Source organism: Lucilia sericata, unplaced genomic scaffold, assembly GCF_015586225.1.
Source record: "Lucilia sericata isolate MDLA Ls3-8-SP2 unplaced genomic scaffold, ASM1558622v1 Contig002478F_arrow, whole genome shotgun sequence".
Classification (NCBI taxonomy): domain Eukaryota; kingdom Metazoa; phylum Arthropoda; class Insecta; order Diptera; family Calliphoridae; genus Lucilia; species Lucilia sericata.
The window spans coordinates 6,597-32,839 of NW_023996258.1; the positions used below are offsets into that span (position 1 = coordinate 6,597).

General features: G+C 30.0%; 1 protein-coding gene and 1 long non-coding RNA gene across 2 annotated transcripts in view; both read right to left on the bottom strand.

The window, feature by feature from the left end:
- The window catches only part of LOC119613976 (proton-coupled amino acid transporter-like protein CG1139), a gene marked incomplete at its 3' end in the record, with an annotated part of 31,680 nt that extends 6,524 nt beyond the window's left edge, over window positions 1-25,156 (bottom strand). The window contains exons 1-2 of the mRNA XM_037970056.1: window positions 25,103-25,156; window positions 547-701 (exon numbers count right to left, since the gene is read on the bottom strand). Coding sequence (XP_037825984.1) covers window positions 547-701; window positions 25,103-25,156 — 209 coding nt within the window. The remainder of the gene's footprint in view (window positions 1-546; window positions 702-25,102) is intronic.
- LOC119613977 lies at window positions 665-25,171 on the bottom strand. The gene is made up of 3 exons (XR_005232286.1): window positions 25,103-25,171; window positions 1,005-1,086; window positions 665-701 (listed from the first exon to the last, which is right to left on the bottom strand). It is a non-coding gene; the product is annotated as an uncharacterized LOC119613977 (long non-coding RNA).
- Window positions 25,172-26,243: the final 1,072 nt, after the last annotated feature.

A 26,243-nucleotide genomic window follows, 5' to 3' on the forward strand; every position in this document is an offset into this window, starting at 1 on the left:
ATTACTAATGGCGGTTAAGTGACTACTTTCGGAAATATTACGTCAAAATAAAATAAGTTATAAGTGTCTACTCTCTGACTACTCGGCGACAGTATGTGACGATTGACTTTCTCTCTGAACTAAAATTTAAGAATCACCTATGAAGTTTTTTGATATCAGCACATTTGAGTCATTAAATCTGTTATTAATTAATTGGCAGCCTATCTAAAATTTTGCAACCAACAAATGGAAAATTTTGTCATTAGGACTAAATCATATATTTGGCAACAAATATGATTGTCGCAAGGAAATTGTTTTGATGATTTCGATTAAAGTCCACAAAATTGACGGACTTTGTATTAGTCATCATACAAGAATAAAATAAAAGGCGATCAAATGTTTTGCCAAAATTTGAGTTCAATTTTCTATCTTAAAATGCGGGAAAATCATTACAAGTTTAAAATATTTGTTTTTAAATTTCTTTTAAAATCCGAGAAATTTTTGCATACAAATATTTTTCAATCAAAAAAAAAACTTAAAAGTACTAACAAAACTTTCAATACTTACGATGTTGGATGCTCGACTTTCCGGTGCTCGAATGGATTATAATTGACATCTTCGGAATCATCTGCACTGCCACCCTTTTTCCTTGATATCACTAAGGGCAGGGTTGAGCCTGCGGCTTGTTGAGCCGTACATCCGCCATATCCGAACGTATGAATCTATCCGAAGAAGTATACATTTCAAACCATTGATGTTGAAGATTCATTTTCAATATTCTATACATTGTTTCTTATAGTTTTTTTATAAGACTTTTTATAAAGTCTATTTATATAGGAATTATGTATATATAAAAATATAGTTATTTACAACTACTTAATACCGACAACCGATTAGTATATAAATTTTTATAGTTTTAAAAAAATTGTTAGTCTATATTTTTTTTATAATTTTTTTTTTATATTTTTTCAACCGTATTTTATAGTAAAATATTTTAGTTATAGTAAAATGATTTAAAAACATACTTTGTTTGATTTACAGACGCGTTATTATTCCTGAGCCGTTATGCTTCTCGTTATCATAGCCCGTCGTAACTGTCGGTATTTTCTGCAAATAAATTTCAAACAAGTTCAAATTAACAAAAATAATTTAACAACAATTTCTACATACATATAGAATACAATATAGATTTTAGATTTTGTTTAAATTAAAACAACAAAAAAGAAATAAAAAATAATTTACACACATTTAAACATACATATTTACTTTATAGACGATCATTTAGCGGATTTCAATTATTTCATGTGTGTGTTTTTTTAGACGATTTTCAAATTTTCTTTCTTGTAGTCAAAAAAGGTACATACTCAGAAACGCACTTGTATTTGTATTTTGTTTAGAGCGTGGTACTCATTCTTTAGTAGATCTCCCAAAAAACGCAAAATACTTAATATTTTTCAATTAAATTTTATTGTTTTTGTATCTGATCATCATTAACTATTTCAAATAACCCACAAAAATTATTATTTACGTTTCGATATTACCATTCAATGCGAAAAATGAGGATTAGGGAGGCTTCAAGACAACAGAACTAGAATAGAATTAGAACTAGGACAGAAATAGAACTATAACAGAACTAGAACTAGGACGAAATAGAACTATAACAGAACTAGAACAGAACTAGTACAGAACTAGAACAGAACTAGAACAGAACTAGAACAGAACTAGAACAGAACTAGAACAGAACTAGAACAGAACTAGAACAGAACTAGAACAGAACTAGAACAGAACTAGAACAGAACTAGAACAGAACTAGAACAGAACTAGAACAGAACTAGAACAGAACTAGAACAGAACTAGAACAGAACTAGAACAGAACTAGAACAGAACTAGAACAGAACTAGAACAGAACTAGAACAGAACTAGAACAGAACTAGCAGAACTAGAACAGAACTAGAACGAACTAGAACAGAACTAGAACAACTAGAACTAGAACAGAACTAGAACAGAACTAGAACAGAACTAGAACAGAACTAGAACAGAACTAGAACTGAACTAGAACAGAACTAGAACATAACTGAACAGAACTAGAACGAACTAGAACAGAATAGAACAGAACTAAACAGAACTGAACAGAACTAGAACAGAACTGAACAGAACTACACTGAACTAGAACTGAACTAGAACTGAAATAGAACAGAACTAGAACAAACTAGAACAGAACTAGAACAGAACTAGAACAGAACTAGAACAGAACTAGAACTGAACTAGAACTGAACTAGAACTGAACTAGAACTGAACTAGAACTGAACTAGAACTGAACTAGAACTGAACTAGAACTGAACTAGAACTGAACTAGAACTGAACTAGAACTGAACTAGAACTGAACTAGAACTGAACTAGAACTGAACTAGAACTGAACTAGAACTGAACTAGAACTGAACTAGAACTGAACTAGAACTGAACTAGAACTGAACTAGAACTGAACTAGAACTGAACTAGAACTGAACTAGAACTGAACTAGAACTGAACTAGAACTGAACTAGAACTGAACTAGAACTGAACTAGAACTGAACTAGAACTGAACTAGAACTGAACTAGAACTGAACTAGAACTGAACTAGAACTGAACTAGAACTGAACTAGAACTGAACTAGAACTGAACTAGAACTGAACTAGAACTGAACTAGAACTGAACTAGAACTGAACTAGAACTGAACTAGAACTGAACTAGAACTGAACTAGAACTGAACTAGAACTGAACTAGAACTGAACTAGAACTGAACTAGAACTGAACTAGAACTGAACTAGAACTGAACTAGAACTGAACTAGAACTGAACTAGAACTGAACTAGAACTGAACTAGAACTGAACTAGAACTGAACTAGAACTGAACTAGAACTGAACTAGAACTGAACTAGAACTGAACTAGAACTGAACTAGAACTGAACTAGAACTGAACTAGAACTGAACTAGAACTGAACTAGAACTGACTAGAACTGAATTAGAACTGAACTAGAACTGAACTAGAACTGAAGTAGAACTGAACTAGAACTGAACTAGAACTGAACTAGAACTGAACTAGAACTGAACTAGAACGGAACTAGAACGGAACTAGAACTGAACTAGAACTGAACTAGAACTGAACTAGAACTGAACTTGAACTGAACTAGAACAAGAATTGAACTGCCTTTAGCACTTCGGTTTTCTATTGTAGTCGAGACTACCCTAATGTACATATTTGAATATAATTATACGCATTTTAATTTTATAATAGTTGTGTTTTGTTGCTAACGTTCAAAGGCAATTTCATATAAATTTAAAATTTATAAACGTTAGGAGTTACGTGTAAAATTATACAAGTTAATTTTAACGTCGATAAAAGTGCTACCAATTCAAAAATAAAAATACAAATATTAATGTGTTTATGTCAAACAATAAAAAAATATTTTAAAATAAAATTTAAATCAAAAAAAATATCAAATAAAAAAACCTTTTTTAAGAAAATGTAAATAATTTCAAGTTTTAGCAGATTTCTTCTGTGGAGTGATGCCAAGTCAGGTAATGTTCGTTTGTTGCTAACTTTAAGCGTTAACACTCATTGATAGCAAACAAAACACAACTAATCTTGTTTATTCATGCGTTTTATTGAAACATTGAGTTTTCCCTCTCGCAATGAAAAATATTGTTTGATGAGCGATAAAAATTACAAATATTTGCCAAATCTTGCGTGTGTTCCCTGCTGGAAATAAACAAAAATACTATCATTTTTAATAAGAAATAATAATGTTTATCGGGAAGCAGTTTGGACCAGCTATCAACGAAGATCTGCATAGATACTCTTGCTTTCACGTGTACGTAATGAGAGCAATACCTTGTGTTACGAATTTTCCTCTCGCAATTGAGAATATCTTACAGTTCGAAAAAGTCGCTTATTTCTCGTAGTGAAAAAAATTTTCTCTCTCAATAGGGAAAGACAGAAACATATAATTAATGTCACTGTAAGTTTTAATCTTAAAATTTTTCTCAGTACAAGAACAAGTCACGATCCTATCCTAAGGTCATTAAATCAAAGAAAAATAATACAAAAGGAATTAACAGCTTTATTTTTAAAGGAAAAAAGTGATAGATAAAAATCGTTATTTATCGGATCGCTTGCGATAATTTGGTAATACCAAGGAAGTATTGATCGAATGAGAGAGAAAATATCAGTTATCTGTTTATAAATCTGCAAAGAGAATTATCGTGTTCTTGAGTCCCAGTAGTTCTTAGGAGATCTTTAAATAATCATTTTTTTAAATGTTCGTTACAAATGCAAAGGGCAAAAAATCTTTTAAGATCACAAATATTTTAAATATATTTATTAAATTTAAATTAAATCCTTCGAGCAAAATATCAATTGTTCATCTTTTTAATTAAATGTTTTTTTTTAAACAAAATTTCAATAATTTCTTTGGAAAACAACAGTGCATTGTTTACAATTTTCAATGTTAAAAATCGCTTACACACACCACCCACCAAATCTAATTGAAACATTAATTGTTTATATATGTAAAATTAAAAAAATATTTTTGTTTATATATGTATACGTCATAAAATTGTTTATATGTATACAAAAAAATATTGTGTGATTATAAAGAATGTGTTTTCTTAAAAAAAAAAATAAAAAAATACACCAACCAGAAACTATTAAATATTTGGGGCAATTATAACGTCATAAATTTGCACAATACAATTACAAGTAGTTTGTTATATATTTTTTTAAACATATTTTTTTTTTTTTTGCAATTAAATATACTTTATATTTGAATTTTATCTTTTGTTGCTTCTTTTTTTCTAAAGACTGACAGACGAGTTAGACCAACCGACAAACTAGAGATAGACATTGCTTTCACTTATTTTTAAATCATTCTCAAGTTCATTGAAGTAGAAAAAAATGTTTAAGAATTTATTGCCAGAATTCGTTAAAGTATTTGAAATTTTTTAAAAATAAGAAAAAACGCTGAAAAATCACGAGTATTGTTAAAATCAGCGGAAATGGTTTGGGTATTGGTTGTTTTTTATGTTTGATAGATTCAATAGTTTTCACGAGACTTGTTTATCGTGAATTTAAATCAAAATTTGTTTTGTTTTTGGCGAATGATTTGAAACTTGAAATAACTACGATTCTGAACTAGAACTGAACCAGAACTGAACTAGAACTGAACTAGAAACTAGAACTGAACTAGAACTGAACTAGAACTGAACTAGAACTGAACTAGAACTGAACTAGAACTGAACTAGAACTGAACTAGAACTGAACTAGAACTGAACTAGAACTGAACTAGAACTGAACTAGAACTGAACTAGAACTGAACTAGAACTGAACTAGAACTGAACTAGAACTGAACTAGAACTGAACTAGAACTGAACTAGAACTGAACTAGAACTGAACTAGAACTGAACTAGAACTGAACTAGAACTGAACTAGAACTGAACTAGAACTGAACTAGAACTGAACTAGAACTGAACTAGAACTGAACTAGAACTGAACTAGAACTGAACTAGAGAACTAGAACTGAACTAGAACTGAAACTAGAACTGAACTAAACTGAACTAGAACTGAACTAGAACTAGAACTGAACTAGAATGAACTAGAACTGAACTAGAACTAACTAGAACTGAACTAGAACTGAACTAGAACTGAACTAGAACTGAACTAGAACTGAACTAGAACTGAACTAGAACTGAACTAGAACTGAACTAGAACTGAACTAGAACTGAACTAGAACTGAACTAGAACTGAACTAGAACTGAACTAGAACTGAACTAGAACTGAACTAGAACTGAACTAGAACTGAACTAGAACTGAACTAGAACTGAACTAGAACTGAACTAGAACTGAACTAGAACTGAACTAGAACTGAACTAAACTGAACTAGAACTGAACTAGAACTGAACTAGAACTGAACTAGAACTGAACTAGAACTGAACTAGAACTGAACTAGAACTGAACTAGAACTGAACTAGAACTGAACTAGACTGAACTAGAACTGAACTAAAGAACTGAACTAGAACTGAACTAGAACTGAACTAGAACTGAACTAGAACTGAACTAGAACTGAACTAGACTGAAACTAGAACTGAACTAGAACTGAACTAGAACTAGAACTAGAACTGAACTAGAACTGAACTGAACTAGAACTGAACTAACGAACTGAACTGAAACTAGAACTGAACTAGAACTGACTAGAACTGACTAGAACTGAACTAGAACTGAACTGAACTAGAACTGAACTAGAAACTGAACTAGAACTGAACTGAACTAGAACTGAACTAGAACTGAACTAGAACTGAACTAGAACTGAACTAGAACTGAACTAGAACTGAACTAGAACTGAACTAGAACTGAACTAGAACTGAACTAGAACTGAACTAGAACTGAACTAGAACTGAACTAGAACTGAACTAAAACTGAACTGGAAACTGAACTAGAACTGAACTAGAACTGAACTAGAACTGAACTAGAACTGAACTAGAAACCGAACTAGAACTGAACTAAGAACTGAACTAGAACTGAACTAGAACTAGAACTGAACTAAGAACTGAACTAGAACTGAACTAGAACTAGAACTAGAACTGAACTAGAACTGACTAACTGAACTAGAACTAGAGTTCTTAATTTAAAAAGAAATTTTTTTGTCATTATGGTTATTACTGTCATCACTGTTGGTTTTTATACACTTAAAGAGTCCTTAATGGTTACTTTAAAGAGTCCTTAATGGTTACTTTGTTGAAAACGATTTTTTAGAATTTTCATTTTGTTCAGTTTTTTAATCATTCACTTATATGAAAATTGACGTAAATTTTTGACATCAAATAAAAATAATCGCTGACTTCTTTGTCTTTATTTTCTTTTTTTCTTTTATTTTTGTTAGTCTATATATTTTCATTTAAAAGATGTTTTCCTTTGTTAAATATAAAATTGTTTAGTTTATTCAAATTAATTTTGTCGCATTTTTTTAAACGTAAGTTTCGTAAACAACCTTGAATGCAAAATTTGCAATTGCGTTTATTAAAATAAAATTTTAATGAAATATTTTTTTTTATATTTTGGGCAATAATTTTTCGTGTCATAAATCACTTTTGCAATAAATAGTCTCCCAAAATTTCTTCCTAAATACTAACCACTTAAACCTTGAGTCGACATATTCAATTGCACTCCAGCTGCCCCTGAGGAGGGTGCTGGTGGTGGGTCTAACCCTGTTTTAAGGGACATTTTCAGCTGATGACGTCTGGAGAGCGGCCGATGAGAGACGTGTTTCACGCGCACGATTTATGGGTGTAGTCGTACTATGATTTCGTATGGCATTCGCAAACGATTGTAATTCGCAGTCGTCGTTTTGTAGTTGGGATTTGAGAAGTTTCGCTGTTGGCGGCAATGGGAGGTTTGAGGAGTTCAGCTTGAAGGATTCGCCGCGACACGATTGTCTTTCAAAAACTGACAACTATGCGACATACGCGACGCTTTAAAATAACTATCCAGTATAGTTGTGGATTGGTCACGAAATCAAAATCAAATTGGTTTAACCGACCAAAAAGATTAACGTGTTGGAAAAATACCCAAATTGAAATTAATAATTTACTTTGTGTGTTATTCTACTCAAGCAATTTGCAAAACAAAAACATATTATGTTTTTATTAATATAATTTATTTTAATATTTTTTTTTTTTTTTTTTTTTTGTAGTTGTTATTATTTATTAAATCTGTTTCGTATTTTGCAAAATCTCTTGTATTTTGAATACAAATAGTGTAGTGTAGTAGTTTGTTGTAGCGTTTACAAGAACTTGTCTTCCGGATCTACTGACCTCAACTGATCATTTGATGAGAGTGTAAAATTCGAAATCACTACTAAGAGTAACAATAACATCATGTAGTTCGAGGAGAATACACGAAAATTAATGCAAAAAAACAAAAATTAAAAAAAAAATCACAAAAAAAAATAAAATAATTGAAATTGTCCACCTCTGCCATAGATTTTAGTAGTAGTTAAAATACTCTTAGAATACATACATACATTTATACGATTTATACTATAATTTTCCTTTTACGCTGCTGAGTTTTTTCGGTGGTTTCATTTGAACGCCAACATCGAGCAACAAGTATTTTGTCTATTTAACTAAATACATAGTACATGTATTTTAATTTATTTGTGTACCATGAGTATATAATTTAAATGAAAATTTACATATAAAATGTAGTCAATAATTTAACTATGATTTGTGGCACTAAATAAAAACTAAGATGTCACTTGAGTTTATTTTTTGCGCTTAGGAATACCTCTTTAAATTTGCATTTGATTCGGTTATTTTTAATTTAATAACAAAAGCTATCAAGGGTTAAGATTGTGCCACCTTTTAAATTGCCAATAAAACGACTTGAGCTTAAGTTTTGTTCTTGGAACAAATTTTACCTTTTCATTACAAAATAAGTTTTGGTTGGAATTTGCTCAAACAAAATTTGTTGCTATACTTTAATTACTAGTTCACAGTGAACTACATATAACTGCACTGTACTAACCAGAACTGAACTAGAACTGAACCAGAACTAACTGAACTAGAACTGAACTAGAACTGAACTAGAACTGAACTAGAACTGAACTAGAACTGAACTAGAACTGAACTAGAACTGAACTAGAACTGAACTAGAACTGAACTAGAACTGAACTAGAACTGAACTAGAACTGAACTAGAACTGAACTAGAACTGAACTAGAACTGAACTAGAACTGAACTAGAACTGAACTAGAACTGAACTAGAACTGAACTAGAACTGAACTAGAACTGAACTAGAACTGAACTAGAACTGAACTAGAACTGAACTAGAACTGAACTAGAACTGAACTAGAACTGAACTAGAACTGAACTAGAACTGAACTAGAACTGAACTAGAACTGAACTAGAACTGAACTAGAACTGAACTAGAACTGAACTAGAACTGGACTAGAACTGAACTAGAACTGAAATAGATCTGAACTAGAACTTAACTAGAATTGAACTAGAACTGGACTAGAACTGAACTAGAACTGAACTAGAACTGAACTAGAACTGAAATAGAACTGAACTAGAACTGAACTAGAACTGAACTAGAACTGACTACTGAACTAGAACTGAACTAGAACTGAACTAGAACTTCACCAGAACTGAACTAGAACTGAACTAGAACTTCACCAGAACTGAACTAGAACTGAACAAGAACTGAACTAGAACTGAACTAAAACTGAACTAAAACTGAACTAGAACTTAACTAGAACTATACTAGAACTGAACTTCTAGTTTACTGAACTAAACTAAAATTCTTCTAGAAATTATTCTAAAAACTCTATGTATTTTAAACCGGTAACCGATTATTTCAATTCATAACACTAACCACAAACTAACATAATTGAATTTAAACAAGGTAAATGGGTACACAAGTATGATTCTTAATATTTTTATTGTTTCTTAAATTTTAATAGAATAATGACTGCTAAAACGTGTGTAGTGGATCTTGAGTGTCATTAGCAATGATTATCACACATCAAAACATGATAAACTAAAGATATGGTCACAATAAACAAATATTTGATAAAAAATAGTGCAAGCTCTTATGCTATAAAATATGCCATGAATTGGAAACATGCATAATTTTAGAAGAAGTAGTATGTAGTTAGTTTTCTTAGAATATTTGGACAGTGTGAACGTACATACCTTAAGAACAACTAAAATATGTAAAATCTAAATTGAATTTGCCAAAAAAAAAGACTATTTCAATAAAAATAAATTGTAAGAAAACCTACAATAATTAACAAAATAGAAACTAAAAAAACAAATGACACTAACAACTTTTATAACAGTGACATTTGTTTTTAACAAGTAGCAAACAATTTATCATTTGCTATTTATTCCCTCAACAAAATTTAGAAATAAAACAACACGTCAATTACCTTCATAAAAAAACAAGAAATGAACAAAGTCTAAATTAAATCAAGCCAATAGATTTTTATGCTATTTTTTTGTTGTGAGTGATTATTTTTAGTTTGCTATAAAATAACGTCATTTAAAATGATTCGATTTGATTTCATTTTATTCTATTAGCAAGTATTTGCCAATTTATTTAGTCAACAAAATATTACATTTTATTAAATTTTTTCTTGTATCAACATCATCACCGGCAGCACATGCTCGACTATGAGGAAAACATCGTGGGGCTGTGATATTTTGATGATTATGATAGTTTGCAAATTGCAATTTTGTTGTTGAGGAAATTTATAATTTGTGTTCAAATCAGTTGACTGTGATAAAGTATTTTATCACAGCAGTGATTATTCTGATGATTTATCATTTAATCACTGCTGCAACAATTGAAGTGAACGATAGATTATTCAAATATGAAATTTTGATAGCAAAGATTTTAGAAGATATTGATTTTAAAACTGTTTCGACAAAAAATCCTTTTAAAGAAAAAAAAAAAGAGGCAGAAATAAGTGTATCATATGACTATTCCTCATAATAGCTGAATGTCATAATAATAAAATATATTAATATTTCTTATATCATCCTAGAATTGTGCCATTAAATAGTAAATATTTATTTTCTATTTTAATTTTTTGCTTTTCATAATTTCAAAAACACTCATACACACACATACTCTTCAAGAAATTGTGGCTGCCTGCATTTTGTAATAAAACAAGTGTTTTTGTCTGCACGTTTTGTTCGAAAATGTTTATTTTACTTATAATTCGAAAAACAAATTGTTTGTTTTAGAATTAATTATAATATATGAAAGCTTTTTGTAGTTGTTTTTGCTCTAGCAGCTTTTTTCTAATTTTAACCAAATTTATTTAGTTTTTTCCATTTATCTATTTCGATGTCTGTATTAAATATTAAGTGTGTATTTTAAAATGCCAACGAAGGCGTATGAGTGATAAAATACTTGTTGAGAATCATCATCTTTTTCTTTCGTTTTTATAATAATGCACACAACAACCTTGACATTTGTTTTACGACAAACGATGTAAATGGATTTTGAAACGTAGATAAGATATTAGAAAATAAATATATGGTTGGAATTTATGAAACGCAATTAAAAACAAGTATGATGGTATAGTCTGTCGGCCAAGAAAGATTGTTGGATACCACATGATTATGAACTCTTTATATCGAATTTTACCGTTCAGTTCTAGTTTAGTTCGAGTTAAGATCTAATTCAGTTCTAGTTCAGTTCTAGTTCAGTTCTAGTTCAGTTCTAGTTCAGTTCTAGTTCAGTTCTAGTTCAGTTCTAGTTCAGTTCTAGTTCAGTTCTAGTTCAGTTCTAGTTCAGTTCTAGTTCAGTTCTAGTTCAGTTCTAGTTCAGTTCTAGTTCAGTTCTAGTTCAGTTCTAGTTCAGTTCTAGTTCAGTTCAGTTCTAGTTCAGTTCTAGTTCAGTTCTAGTTCTAGTTCAGTTCTAGTTCTAGTTCAGTTCTAGTTCTAGTTCAGTTCTAGTTCAGTTTTAGTTCAGTTCTAGTTCAGTTTAGTTCAGTTCTAGTTCAGTTCTAGTTCAGTTCTAGTTCAGTTCTAGTTCAGTTCTAGTTCAGTTCTAGTTCTAGTTCATTCTAGTTCAGTTCTAGTTCAGTTCTAGTTCAGTTCTAGTTCAGTTCTAGTTCAGTTCTAGTTCAGTTCTAGTTCAGTTCTAGTTCAGTTCTAGTTCAGTTCTAGTTCAGTTCTAGTTCAGTTCTAGTTCAGTTCTAGTTCAGTTCTAGTTCAGTTCTAGTTCAGTTCTAGTTCAGTTCTAGTTCAGTTCTAGTTCAGTTCTAGTTCAGTTCTAGTTCAGTTCTAGTTCAGTTCTAGTTCAGTTCTAGTTCAGTTCTAGTTCAGTTCTAGTTCAGTTCTAGTTCAGTTCTAGTTCAGTTCTAGTTCAGTTCTAGTTCAGTTCTAGTTCAGTTCTAGTTCAGTTCTAGTTCAGTTCTAGTTCAGTTCTAGTTCAGTTCTAGTTCAGTTCTAGTTCAGTTCTAGTTCAGTTCTAGTTCAGTTCTAGTTCAGTTCTAGTTCAGTTCTAGTTCAGTTCTAGTTCAGTTCTAGTTCAGTTCTAGTTCAGTTCAGTTCTAGTTCAGTTCTAGTTCAGTTCTAGTTCAGTTCTAGTTCAGTTCTAGTTCAGTTCTAGTTCAGTTCTAGTTCAGTTCTAGTTCAGTTCTAGTTCAGTTCTAGTTCAGTTCTAGTTCAGTTCTAGTTCAGTTCTAGTTCAGTTCTAGTTCAGTTCTAGTTCAGTTCTAGTTCAGTTCTAGTTCAGTTCTAGTTCAGTTCTAGTTCAGTTCTAGTTCAGTTCTAGTTCAGTTCTAGTTCAGTTCTAGTTCAGTTCTAGTTCAGTTCTAGTTCAGTTCTAGTTCAGTTCTAGTTCAGTTCTAGTTCAGTTCTAGTTCAGTTCTAGTTCAGTTCTAGTTCAGTTCTAGTTCAGTTCTAGTTCAGTTCTAGTTCAGTTCTAGTTCAGTTCTAGTTCAGTTCTAGTTCAGTTCTAGTTCAGTTCTAGTTCAGTTCTAGTTCAGTTCTAGTTCAGTTCTAGTTCAGTTCTAGTTCAGTTCTAGTTCAGTTCTAGTTCAGTTCTAGTTCAGTTCTAGTTCAGTTCTAGTTCAGTTCTAGTTCAGTTCTAGTTCAGTTCTAGTTCAGTTCTAGTTCAGTTCTAGTTCAGTTCTAGTTCAGTTCTAGTTCAGTTCTAGTTTAGTTCTAGTTCAGTTCGATTGCCTTTCTTCGGAAAAATTTCCCACAAGGCCTTTCACATTTAACAGTTTATTCAACTCGTTTGCAACATTGTTTATAAACAAAATGTGATAACAAAGCAGCACGTTTTTCGTATGTGTGCCAGCAACATTTACATTTTACTTAAAACGTTTTGTTGCTATAAAAATCAGAACATGCCAAGCCAGACGTCAGTCAGTCAATCAGTATTTATACATTTATTCAATCATAAATGCGGTAATAAAAGATTAAATTTTACTGCTAATATAAATGCACTTCAAACCTTTTTATAATCATTATTGCCAGAGCTTTAGTCAATTATTATATTTTTTTATGTATTTATTTATTTTCAGTTTGTTTTTTCATATTACATTTACGATTTCATTGTGTTGATATATGGAGAGTTTTAATTTGTTGGCAATTTTAATGACTAAAAAAAACGGTGTGATTTTTTTATTTATAAATTACTTTTTAATTGTTTTGTGTTATTTGTGGTAATTTAAAATAAAAAAATCTATTTTTGAAAACAGAGGCAGAGGAATTTTTTTGAGAATGGGCAAGAAAGAGGTGGGTAATTATTTAGCAAAAAATTTTATTTTTTATCAAAAATTGAAAATTTCATCAAAATGGATTTTTCATAACAAAAAAACAATATTTTCATCAAAAACTTATATATTATCTCTTGATTATTTTAAAAAAATTATGAATCATTACAAATTCTTATCAATGTCTGTAAAAAAATTTTAAAAGAATTCATTTAAAGACTTTCTTATTGAGCTTAAAATAAATTTAATTTCCCTTAATAAACAGTAATAAATATGTCATCATCAACGTCATCGTTGACTTCATATGATTTTCATTAAATAGAATCAATTCTTATCAATGTCTTTTAAGTAAAAGTCTTAAAAGAATTCATTCACCTTTCCATCCCATCATCAGCTAGAAGTGCTGCCGCCTTTGTCAACATTTTAAAAAAATATTTTCAATTTCCGCATGATAGATTTTTTTGTAAATTTTATTTTTTACAACGCAATAAATTCATTGATTTTGTTTTGTAATGTTTTAATTATTTTTGCATTTGTGAATGAATGTATTGTTAATTTTTTGTTCAAACACTTAAATAATTGTTAAACAATACATTTCTTTTTTTAGTGTCATAAACTACTAAACACCTGGTTTAATAAACTGTTATAAAGTAGTTGTATAAATAAACCGGATATTGGAAAAAACATGGCGCTTAATAAGGCGTGCGTTTAGAACGCTACTTAAGGATTTATGGGTAATATGGAATCAAAAGATTACAAAACTTACTTTGATTAGAAAACCTATTATAAATATCTTATTAATATGTATTCTTTTAGCAATTGCAAAAATTCTTTTATAATTCTTATAAATAGTTTTTTATTTCCCCTACAAATCTCTTTTTTTCTTAAGATTTATAGAATATTAATTTTATTCCTATAAAATTTAAATTCTTTTACTAGACCTTTAAACATTAATCTTAAAACCATAGCATTTTTCCATTTAAATCAATTAACACTTTGTAAATGTTTAATGATTTACTTTAAAAGTTATTAACAAAATTGCATTACGTTGCAGATTAGTTGTATTAAATTTAAAATCAGTTCAACACTAATGGTCCATTCGGACTGCACTGCCAGTATTGAGAAACATATTAGAGGTCTATAGTCTGTATCATGGTATATTTATGTAGTCTATAGTCTAGTCTATAGTCTAGTCTATAGTCTAGTCTAGTCTATAGTCTAGTCTATAGTCTAGTCTAGTCTATAGTCTAGTCTATAGTCTAGTCCATAGTCTAGTCTAGTCTATAGTCTAGTCTATATCTAGTCTATAGTCTAGTCTATAGTCTAGTCTATAGTCTAGTCTATAGTCTAGTCTATAGTCTAGTCTATAGTCTAGTCTATAGTCTAGTCTATAGTCTAGTCTATAGTCTAGTCTATAGTCTAGTCTATAGTCTAGTCTATAGTCTAGTCTATAGTCTAGTCTATAGTCTAGTCTATAGTCTAGTCTATAGTCTAGTCTATAGTCTAGTCTATAGTCTAGTCTATAGTCTAGTCTATAGTCTAGTCTATAGTCTAGTCTATAGTCTAGTCTATAGTCTAGTCTATAGTCTAGTCTATAGTCTAGTCTATAGTCTAGTCTATAGTCTAGTCTATAGTCTAGTCTATAGTCTAGTCTATAGTCTAGTCTATAGTCTAGTCTATAGTCTAGTCTATAGTCTAGTCTATAGTCTAGTCTATAGTCTAGTCTATAGTCTAGTCTATAGTCTAGTCTATAGTCTAGTCTATAGTCTAGTCTATAGTCTAGTCTATAGTCTAGTCTATAGTCTAGTCTATAGTCTAGTCTATAGTCTAGTCTATAGTCTAGTCTATAGTCTAGTCTATAGTCTAGTCTATAGTCTAGTCTATAGTCTAGTCTATAGTCTAGTCTATAGTCTAGTCTATAGTCTAGTCTATAGTCTAGTCTATAGTCTAGTCTATAGTCTAGTCTATAGTCTAGTCTATAGTCTAGTCTATAGTCTAGTCTATAGTCTAGTCTATAGTCTAGTCTATAGTCTAGTCTATAGTCTAGTCTATAGTCTAGTCTATAGTCTAGTCTATAGTCTAGTCTGCAGTCTAGTCTGCAGTCTAGTCTATAGTCTAGTCTATAGTCCAGTCTAGTCTAAAGGCTACTATAGCCTCGACTTTAAGTTTAGTCCATGTCTGGATTATAATTTGGTGTTTTGTCTATAGTCTGAACTGTAGCTCAGTCTATAGTCTGGAGTATATTCTAGTTTGTAGTCTTAGTTTTATCTCTATAATTTTTCAGTACACCTAATTTGCATATTTCCCATTATACATACTGTCTGCGACAACGTGCATTCTAAAAATGAAATTCTTATCAATCACGAGAGTTAAAAACCACAACCTACACGACTGTTTACAGCAAATGTTACAAAAAAATCAAATAATTTTTTATACATATATTCAAAATATTTCTACATCATGATGAAATCAGCGTTATATTTTACAATAAAAGCTATTTGGATTTTAATGCAGATTTTTTTATATTTTATTTTATTAAAAAAATGAATAATTCCATATTATAAGAGCCACAAGCTGTTTGAATTTTAATTATATAATATTTTAATGGGTAGTGTCTGTTTCAAAAAGTGAAAAAAAAAATTTAATGAAATGATAATGAAATAAGGCGTATATGATCGCGTCGACTGTAAATTGCACTATACAGGGGTTCTTGCTGGTCTATAATGCTTTATATAAAACAGCTGAAAGCAATATATTTGCTAAATATGTTACAAACTTAATAGTAGAGGTATTATAGGCAGCGAACTAAAAATAAAATAATAACAAAAATGTTTTACTGTCATTAAATTGACAATTATCTCACTTATAGTTATAATTATAACGCTTTCGGTTAACTCTCTTTCTCCCCAACAGACAATGATTTATTGTCGTTCCCATTTTAATCATAAGGAAATTGTACAAATTAAATCGGGGAAAAAAATAATAAATTCTAATAAATTAATATTAACTTTAGTGTTTTTGTATTTACTTCGAAACTAAATACTATATAGCTAATATTTGTGAATATTTATAACTATTTGTAAATATGTAATGAAATAGATATTTTTAGAAAGCAATCAAATTGTTGAACGTATAAATTATTATAAATGAAATTTTGAGAAAGAACAATAAAAAATTTATTGTTAATATTTTCATCATACTATCACGTGTTTTATTTTAATTGTGTGTGGAAATTGTAACACGAAATCGAAATTATATTAAATTTTTTTTTCATTCTACAACTATAAAATGTATTCAAATATGTCTAAATTTGGCAAATAATGAGAAAAACAAAAAAAAAAAAAAAAACAACGACATCTGCTTGACAGTTAAAAAGCATGATTTGTAAATGTGCTAAAAATTTTCTAATAGAATTTCTAATATTAAGCACGCTTTTAATTAGTGCAAATACAATTTGTTGTAAATGTTTTTATTTAACTTGATTTTTTTTAAAAACAAATTCTTGTGGTTTTTAGAAAAATAACTGTTATAGATTGACGTCACAGCAACGTCATTACTTTGTGAAGTTATACAGTGGGATTGGTTGAACAAAAATGTAGGGAATTGCATGGACTACAGTTTCAACTATAAACCGGAATATATTTTTGTTTATAATCTAAAGTCAGGTCATAGACCGGAATATAGTATTGTCTACGCGTGGACTATATATACTCTAGTTCATAGTCTGGATTATAGTCTGAACAATTATCTAGCCCATAGTTTGGATTATAGTCTAGTGTATAGTCTGGACTATAGCCTAGTCTAGGTTATGGTCTACATTATAGCCTAGTTTAGGTTATGGTCTAGACTATAGTCTAGTTTACAGGTTTGACTCTCTCCTAGTTTAAGTTCTTTACTATAGTCAAGTTTTTAAACTGAACTAAGTCTAGGACAAAGTCTAGTCTATAGTCTAGTCAATAGTTTAATCAATAGTCTAGTCTATAACTTAATCTATAGTCCAAATTGGCCTATATTTTGGAGTAGAGTCTAGTCTATAGTCTGGTCTATAGTCTAGTCTATAGTGTAGTCTATAGTCTAGTGTAATCTAGCCTATAGTCTTGCCTATAATCTAGTCTATAGTCTGGACTATAATCTAGCCCATAATCCAGTCTAAAATATAGTCAATAGTCTGTTCTATAATCTAGTCTATAGCCTAATCTTTAGTCCAATTTAGTCTATAGTTTGGCCTAGAGTCTAGTCAATAGTCTAGCCTATAGTCTGGTCTATAGCCTAATCTTTACTGGACTATAATCTGGCCCATAATCCAGTTTAAAATCTAGTCAATAGTCTAGTCTATATATACTCTATAGTCGAGTATATATTGTAATCTAGTCTAAAGTATATTCTATAGTCTAGTTCATTATATAGTGAATTCTATATTCTAGTCTATAGTCCAGTCTATATCCTAATCTACAGTCTTGACAACAGTCTAGTCTATAGTTTGGACTATAGTCTATACTATAATAGTCCTATAGTCTGCTCTATAGTTTAATCTATAGTATGGACTATAATCTAGCCCATAATCCAGTCTAAAATCTAGTCAATAGTCCAGTCTAGAGTCTATATATACTCTATAGTCGAGTATATATTTCAATCTAGTCTAAAGTATATTCTATAGCCTAGTCAATAGTCTAGTCTATATCCTAGTCTACTGAACTTGACTATAGTCCAGTTCGTAGTTTGTACTATACTATATACTATAGACTAGACTATAGTCTCGACTATAGTCTAGTCTATATTATGGACTGTTGTCTATTCTGTAGTCTTGAATATAATCTAGTCTATAATCTGTATTATGGATTGGACTAGATCCTATTCTATAGTCTAGTCTATAGTCACAACTGTAGTGTAGTCTACAGTATGGACAGTATGGTGTAGTTTAAACTATAGTCTTGTCAATAATGTGTACTATTGTCTATTCTATAGTCTGGACTATAGTATGTTCTATAGACAAGGCTACAGCCTATTCTATAGTATAGCCTATAGTCGATACTATAGTGTAGTCTACAGTTTGGAATATAAATTCTAGTTTATGATCTACATAACAGATGTACTATAGGATATAAAGGTACCAAATATAGTACAAAAAGATCGTTTAATCTTAAAGTTCTTTTCTGAATTTTATAAAGTTTTTTAAAAGTACAAAATACTTGTTTTACAAGAAATCATAAAGAGTATTTTCTTAAGGAGTAAAAGAGTGTCAAAGAATTGTTAAAACTGGTATGTTTGCAAAATTTTTTTAGCTGCTATTGACAATACAAGTTCAAGATTTTAGAATTTTTAATGAGTTTATGTAAATTAAGAAAACATTTAAACATATTTCTTTATAGTTGTGAATGTTTTTTTTGTTCTAAAGAAATGTAACAAAATTTATTGTAGTGGAAATAATGAAAAAAAGTTGCAATATTACGAAGTTTTTAGACTTATTAAATATGCGGACTTTTGGAGTAGGATGTGGTATAGGAAATGACCATAGAAAAAAAGACAAGCAGAAACAGCTGTTGGAAATATTTTACCAAACTGGTTCAGTAAGTTAGTGGAAGTAATTGGGGATTTACACTTCATGTTCCTACAAAAGAAAATGACTGAAAACTGAAATTTTTATTCCAATTACAAATGGGAGATTATTTCTTAATGAATCCTACAATTTAGCTTTTACTGTAATTCAAATTAAACATTTTCCTACAACAATTATCATTAGAAATTTGACTTTATACTTTAGCACAGTGACATAAAGAAAATTAAAAAAATGTTTTAAAACAAAATTGTGTTTATTTAATTACAATTTAATTTCAAATATTTGTTCTACGCTTTGCACACTTTTCCTCATATTACAAAGTGGAAAATTTCCATTGAAATTATTGTTTAAAAAAAACATTTTTTTATATTATGCGCAAAAAATTTAAAAAAAAATATTGTCAGATTTTTTTTGTAGCTGTAACCATTTAAGGAATTTGAATTTTGTTTTTTTGTATACCAAATATTATTTATATATTTTTTGTTTATTTGTCTGTTATATATCTATACAGGAATGTAAGTACATTTTTATCTTATCTATTGTTTAACAAAAAAAAGTTGCATGAAGTACATATGCAGTTTTTGTGATACTACGTAAATTTGTAAACTATTTGGAAAAAAATTACACAATTTGTTGAAATTTGAATATCAAGTTATAAGTAGAATCTTTAATGAAATTAACACCTAAGTAGGGGGACAAATAAAGTGAATAACTTTAATAATAGGGCTTTAAAAGTAGAGCTATTTTAATAGTGTGCAAAAATATAAGAAAATGTTTGAACGAGGCATGGTAAATTCAGTACTTAGTACTTCTTTCAAAACTTTTTGATAACGAAACCTACCTTGGTACCCCACGACATCTTCGGTACTTTTTCTTTGGGTAAATAGTCCACACAATAGTTATCAGAAAAGTTGTGGTAGTTCTAAATATATCTAGTCTGTATAGTATTAATATCTAGAGCTCGTCTAAGTCTAGTCTATAGTTAGTTTAGTCTGTCTATAGTTAGTCTATAGTTATCTATAGATAGTCTGTCTATAGTCTAGTCTATAGTTAGTCTAAGTCTAGTCTATAGTCTAGTCTATTCTAGTATATCGTCTATTAGTATAGTCTAGTCTTCGAGTCTATAGTCTAGTCTATAGTCTAGTCTATAGTCTAGTCTATAGTCTAGTCTATAGTCTAGTCTATAGTCTAGTCTATAGTTAGTCTATAGTTAGTCTATGTCTAGTCTATAGTCTAGTCTATAGTCTAGTCTATAGTCTAGTCTATAGTCTAGTCTATAGTCTAGTCTATAGTCTAGTCTAGTCTATAGTCTAGTCTATAGTCTAGTCTATAGTCTAGTCTATAGTCTAGTCTATAGTCTAGTCTAGTCTTATAGTCTAGTCTATAGTCTAGTCTATAGTCTAGTCTATAGTCTAGTCTATAGTCTAGTCTATAGTCTAGTCTATAGTCTAGTCTATAGTCTAGTCTATAGTCTAGTCTATAGTCTAGTCTATAGTCTAGTCTATAGTCTAGTCTATAGTCCTAGTCTATAGTCTAGTCTATAGTCTAGTCTATAGTCTAGTCTATAGTCTAGTCTATAGTCTAGTCTATAGTCTAGTCTATAGTCTAGTCTATAGTCTAGTCTATAGTCTAGTCTATAGTCTAGTCTATAGTCTAGTCTATAGTCTAGTCTATAGTCTAGTCTATAGTCTAGTCTATAGTCTAGTCTATAGTCTAGTCTATAGTCTAGTCTATAGTTAGTCTAGTCTAGTCTGATAGTCTAGTCTATAGACTAGTCTATAGTCTAGTCTGTAGTCTAGTCTATAGACTAGTCTATATTCTAGTTTGTAGTCTAGTCTATAGTCTAGTCTATAGTCTAGTCTATTGCCTAGTCTGTGGTCTAGTCTATAGTCTAGTCTATAGTCTAGTCTATAGAGTAGTCTATAGTCTAGTTTGTAGTCTAGTCTACAGTCTAGTCTATAGTCTAGTCTATAGTCAAGTTTGTAGTCTAGTCTATAGTCTAGTCGTAGTCTAGTCTATAGTCTAGTCTATATTCTAGTTTGTAGTCTAGTCTATAGTCTAGTCTATAGTCTAGTCTATAGTCTAGTCTGTAGTCTAGTCTGTAGTCTAGTCTATAGTCTAGTCTAGTAGTCTAGTCTGTAGTCTAGTCTAGTAGTCTAGTCTATAGTCTAGTCTATAGTCTAGTCTATAGTCTAGTCTATAGTCTAGTCTATAGTCTAGTCTATAGTCTAGTCTATAGTCTAGTCTAGTCTAGTCTATAGTCTAGTCTATAGTCTAGTCTATAGTCTAGCCTATAGTCTAGTCTATAGTCTAGTCTATAGTCTAGTTTATAGTCTAGTCTATAGTCTAGTCTATAGTCTAGTCTATAGTCTAGTCTATAGTCTAGTCTATAGTCTAGTCTATAGTCTAGTCTATAGTCTAGTCTGTAGTCTAGTCTGTAGTCTAGTCTATAGTCTAGTCTATAATCTAGTCTATAGTCTAATCTATTGTATACTCTATTGAACAGACTGTGATAGTTACTATGGTCTAAACAATAGGTCAGAACATACTCCATACTCTAGTTCAGAACCTACTACCAGATCGTACTTAAGTTATGCTACAACTGCATTAAATAAGTAGCGCAATAATCCAACGCGCACTGCACAAATTTTGAATAATACCTCCATGGAAAAATTAGTCATTCAACAAGTTCTTAAAAATTCCTTCATAACCAGTAAATTTCCTATAAAAATCATACCAATATCTTAAATAATTATAATTTAAAAACAATAATTTCTTTTACAACTCATTAAAATAAATATTTATATATCAATTAACACAAGATAATTTGTACTTTAAACCTAAACACCTTTTTCAGGCAGACAACTCTCATTCACAGATATAGTAGAGACAATAACACACAGTGGGCTTAAAACCACCACAAATTTGCTGACACAGTAGGTAGAATATTATACAAATATGTATGTTAAGCCAAATGATTTATAAAATTCTCTCTTTTAATTTTTTTTTTTTTTTTTTTTTTTGTAACGGACAAGTTATTTGATCCAACCAAAAGCGAGAATTTTTACCAAATTTATGTATGTATAAGTAAATATTTGTATGTATTTGTTTGCATATAAAATTTTTATGCTGATGTCGAATATATCAAACCTATACAGGCTCATAATGGAGTTTTCAACACATACAAGTTTTTTCTGAAAGTGTACATATGCATTTCTGTAAGAGTTTGAGTGCGTGTGCGCATGTGTTTGTTATTGTTTGATACAAACAATTAAAATGCAATGGAAAATTCCACTGGCAAAAATGATTGAATTGAAGAAATTTTTTGTTGGTCTGTTTGTAATCTGTGTGTATTTTATACTATATGAGTGAGAGTGAGTAATAAACTGTGAAATGTGGTTTGAGCAATTAATTAAATGTTAATAATTTTTTAATATTTTTTTTTTAAATTTAAAATGAAATTGTTGAGAGTCATATAAACAAAATTATGTGTGTGATGATTTTTAGAGGGGCTTGTTCCAGACATCTTATTTCTATACAAATCTTATAGTAATTAGTTGATAAAAAAAGTTTGGCGTTTTATAAGCTTTAGCATGAAATTTTTATTTTGCTATAATTTTAGTTTGTGATTTTGTTAATTATTTTATATTTTTGTGTTATATTTCTATAATTATTATTTGACTCATATTTTATTGTTTCAACCTTTGGTATCTAATGTTGATATTCTGATTCAATATATTTACTATGAATTTCTAATTTAGATAAGTAAATATTTGAAATTATCTATATATATTAATTTCGTTTCGTTTTTATTTACATCCTTATTATCTTTATTACTTTAACGATGGGTTTATTATTCAAACAAAATTTTTCGTATTGAACAAATAATTATGCCAAAATTTATAAAAAATATTAACCTATTTGTAGCCATTAACTGAAGCTTTAAGAATTATATCTGGACTATAGCCTAACTTATAGTCTGGGTTACAGCCTAAGCTATAGTCTGGACTATAACATAGTCTAGAGGCTGGACTATAGTCTAGTCTATAGTCAGGACTATTGTCTATAATGAAAAGTATAGTCTAGTCTAATGTATATACTGGACTATAGTCTGTAGTTCGACAATAGTCTAGTCCAGGCGCGGATCCACGGGGGAGGGAAAAGGGAAATTTACAACCCCCTCTCAAAACCGAAAAATTTCCATACAAAATATAAAAATGAGGAATAAAATCTCGAGCTGGATCCGCGATTGTTATAGTCTATAGTCTGGACTCTTGTCTATAGACTGGACTATAGTCCACTATATAGTCTTGACTATAGTCTAGTCTATATTCTGGACTATAGTCTAATCTATAGTCAGGACTATTGTCTATAGTTAAAACTAGTCTAGTCTGTAGTCTAGTTCAATAGTCTGATCTAATCCATACTCTGGACTATAGTCTAATCCATATTCTGGACTATAGTCCAGACTATAGCCTAGTTTAAAGTCTCGACTATTGCCTAGTCTATAATCTCGACTATAGATTAGTATATAGTCTCGACTATAGCCTAGTCTATAATCTATAGTCTGGACTATAATCTAGTCCATAGTTTGGGCTGTAGTCTAGTCTATAGTCTGGACTTTAGTGCTGCCTATAGCCCGGAGTATAGTATAGTCTAAAGTCTGGACTATAGTCTAGTCTATAGCCTGGACTGTAGTCTAGTCCATAGTGTGGATTGTAGTATCGCCTATAGTATGGACTATAGTCTAGTCTATAGTCTGGACTATAATCTAGTCTATACCCCGGAATATAGTCTAGTCTATAATTTGCACTATAGTGTAGCCTATATTCTGGGATATAGTCTAGACTATAGTTTAGTCTATGGTCTAGCATATATAATAGACTAAAGTCAAGACTATAGTCTAGTCTAAACTTTAGTCAAGTCTATAGTCTATGCTACATTCTATCCTACAGTCTGGATTATAGTCTATAGTCCGGACTATAGTCTAGTCTATATTCTGGACTATAGTCTTGTCTATAGTTTGTACTGTAGACTATACTATCTGGACTATAGTCTAGTCTATAGTCTGGACTATAATCTAGTCTATAGTCTGAACTATAGTATAGTCTATAATCTAGTTTATAGAGTGGAATACAGTCTTGATAAGTCATACGAAGCTTAGACTATGACCTCAAATTTAGACTTGTTTATATTATAGACTGGACTATAGTTCAGGTTATTGAGTAGCTTATATATTAGCCGGACATTAACTTGGCCTATAGTCTGGATTGACAATGGTCTAGACAATATTTCGGACTATAGTCTAGAAAAGGTTTTTTGTAGCTCTCAGCTAGCACCTGACTTATGAATGAACGATGTTATAAACCTTAGGATCATGAAATAAATAATGACAAAACTTAATAGCTTAAGAAGTAAATTCAGAAAGCTTAAGTATATGTGAATAAAAATTGTATTGTACATGATCAGTGCTGAATCATATTATAATGATTCATCCTTGTGAATCAGAATATAAAGAAACTATTGCCACTAATCACTCATTTAAGTAGAGACTAACCGTTAAATTTAAAAAGCTTTATGCTAGATTATACTTAATATTATGCGCAATTTCTTTTTAACTCTCTAAACTGTTTGGGAGTTAATCGAAATTAAAAGTCGACCTTAAAACCGGACATTTTTTTCCAGGTTTCAGTTTTAGTATAAAAAGTTTAAAAGTATCGACGTTTAAGTTTATTTAGATTTTTATAACTTTTTATACCTACTCTATATGTTGCAAAAATATATTATAATAAATATTTATTAAATGTAAATTTTTCTTTAAAATGCGATAAAAATAACTGCGTGTAGACATTTATCAGTATTTATTATTATTTTTTTTTTTTTGCTTGCCGGTTTTATAATTTCCTCACAATTCTGAATGGAAAATTTCCACAAATTTTTTTTTGTTTATAGTCAAATTTTGGCTTTAAATATTCTATCTCTTTTACTCCCAAAAACAACAAAAATCCACCCTAAAATTGAACATATCTAAAACACTGTGCTCATCAACAAACCAAGTACTTTCAGAACTACTGTGCTGTGTAAATATGTATGTACTTTTTTTCTGTTGTTTATAATTAAATTAAACATTAACAAAATAATACAGAAAAAAAAAAACTAATTAATACAAATTGATAATAGTATTTATTGTTGTCATAACAACTAAAAAAACGACTTTGAAAATTATGATAAATATGCAGTTAGATTAATTTTGCAAATACAAAAAAAAAAAATAAGGGAAATAATCAAATAACTTACGGTATATTCTGTGGGTGCCAAAGGCGTACGTGAATCACTTTTATGAAAACTCATGTTGCCGGCTTAATTCGCCGGAGATTCGTTAAATTCAAATAAAACTGCTTGTTAAACACGAATAATAATCCTTAGGTGGTAACAATTAATCTGGTAAGACTTTTGCTTCAAATCCAATAAGTAGTTTCAACAATTGGTCTTAATAACAAACTATTTTTTTAAAGCGCGTTTTTAATATGTTAGCAAAATAGTCCAGAAACTTCTAAACAGTTGAAGTTTGTGTTTTAATAACAACTTTATTGAAAAAAATACGTTGTTATATTTTAAAATTAATTATACAGAAAAAAAAAACAATTTATGTTTTTTTTAACAAACTAAAGAAATTGCAGTAAACTTTAAAATAAAATTCTTTACTCAATTTCTATACAAAAAAATTCTAATTAAACTACTTTATATAGAAACAAATTGTAATACTTTAAGTAAAACTTATAAAAATATTTGAAAACTTTGTTTAGAATTTTGAAAAATTTGTAACTGTTAGATTTTTGTATTCGGTTTTTTTTAGTTTGAGATTTGTTGCAAATAAAGAAAAGAGACAACCGCACTGTTTGCAATACAAAGCAAGAATGCCAACATTGCCATTTCATTACACGACCGTAACCCTCCAACAGCACAAATTTCGAATTCGTTCAATACACTTCAGTCAGCAGCAACACTGCACAACACACAGTTAGAAAACAATACGGCAAGCAAGTAATTTAAAACAGACAGACCAACTCAACAATGTCTAACCAACTGACTGACCGACCGACAAACTGACGAATAGTCTGTCACGCTGTTAGACAACAGTATGTACTGAATGTACCGAATATGAGTGTACATAATGATATTTTACTTTAAGTGTAGTGTACCCCAAGTGAGTGTGTATGTGTGTGTATTTTCATGGAAATTATATGCGTTTTACTGACATTGCTGCGGCGATCGGTGGTTCTCAAATTGTTTCGATTTACTATACAAAGTAAGCATGACTGATTGAAAAATGTCTTAATTAATAGTTAATGACTTTCGCTTTGATTTCATGTTCTAGCCAGAATCCTAGTTATCAGTATTTGAGTTTTCATGTGAGTTGAGTGCAAAAAAATCTATT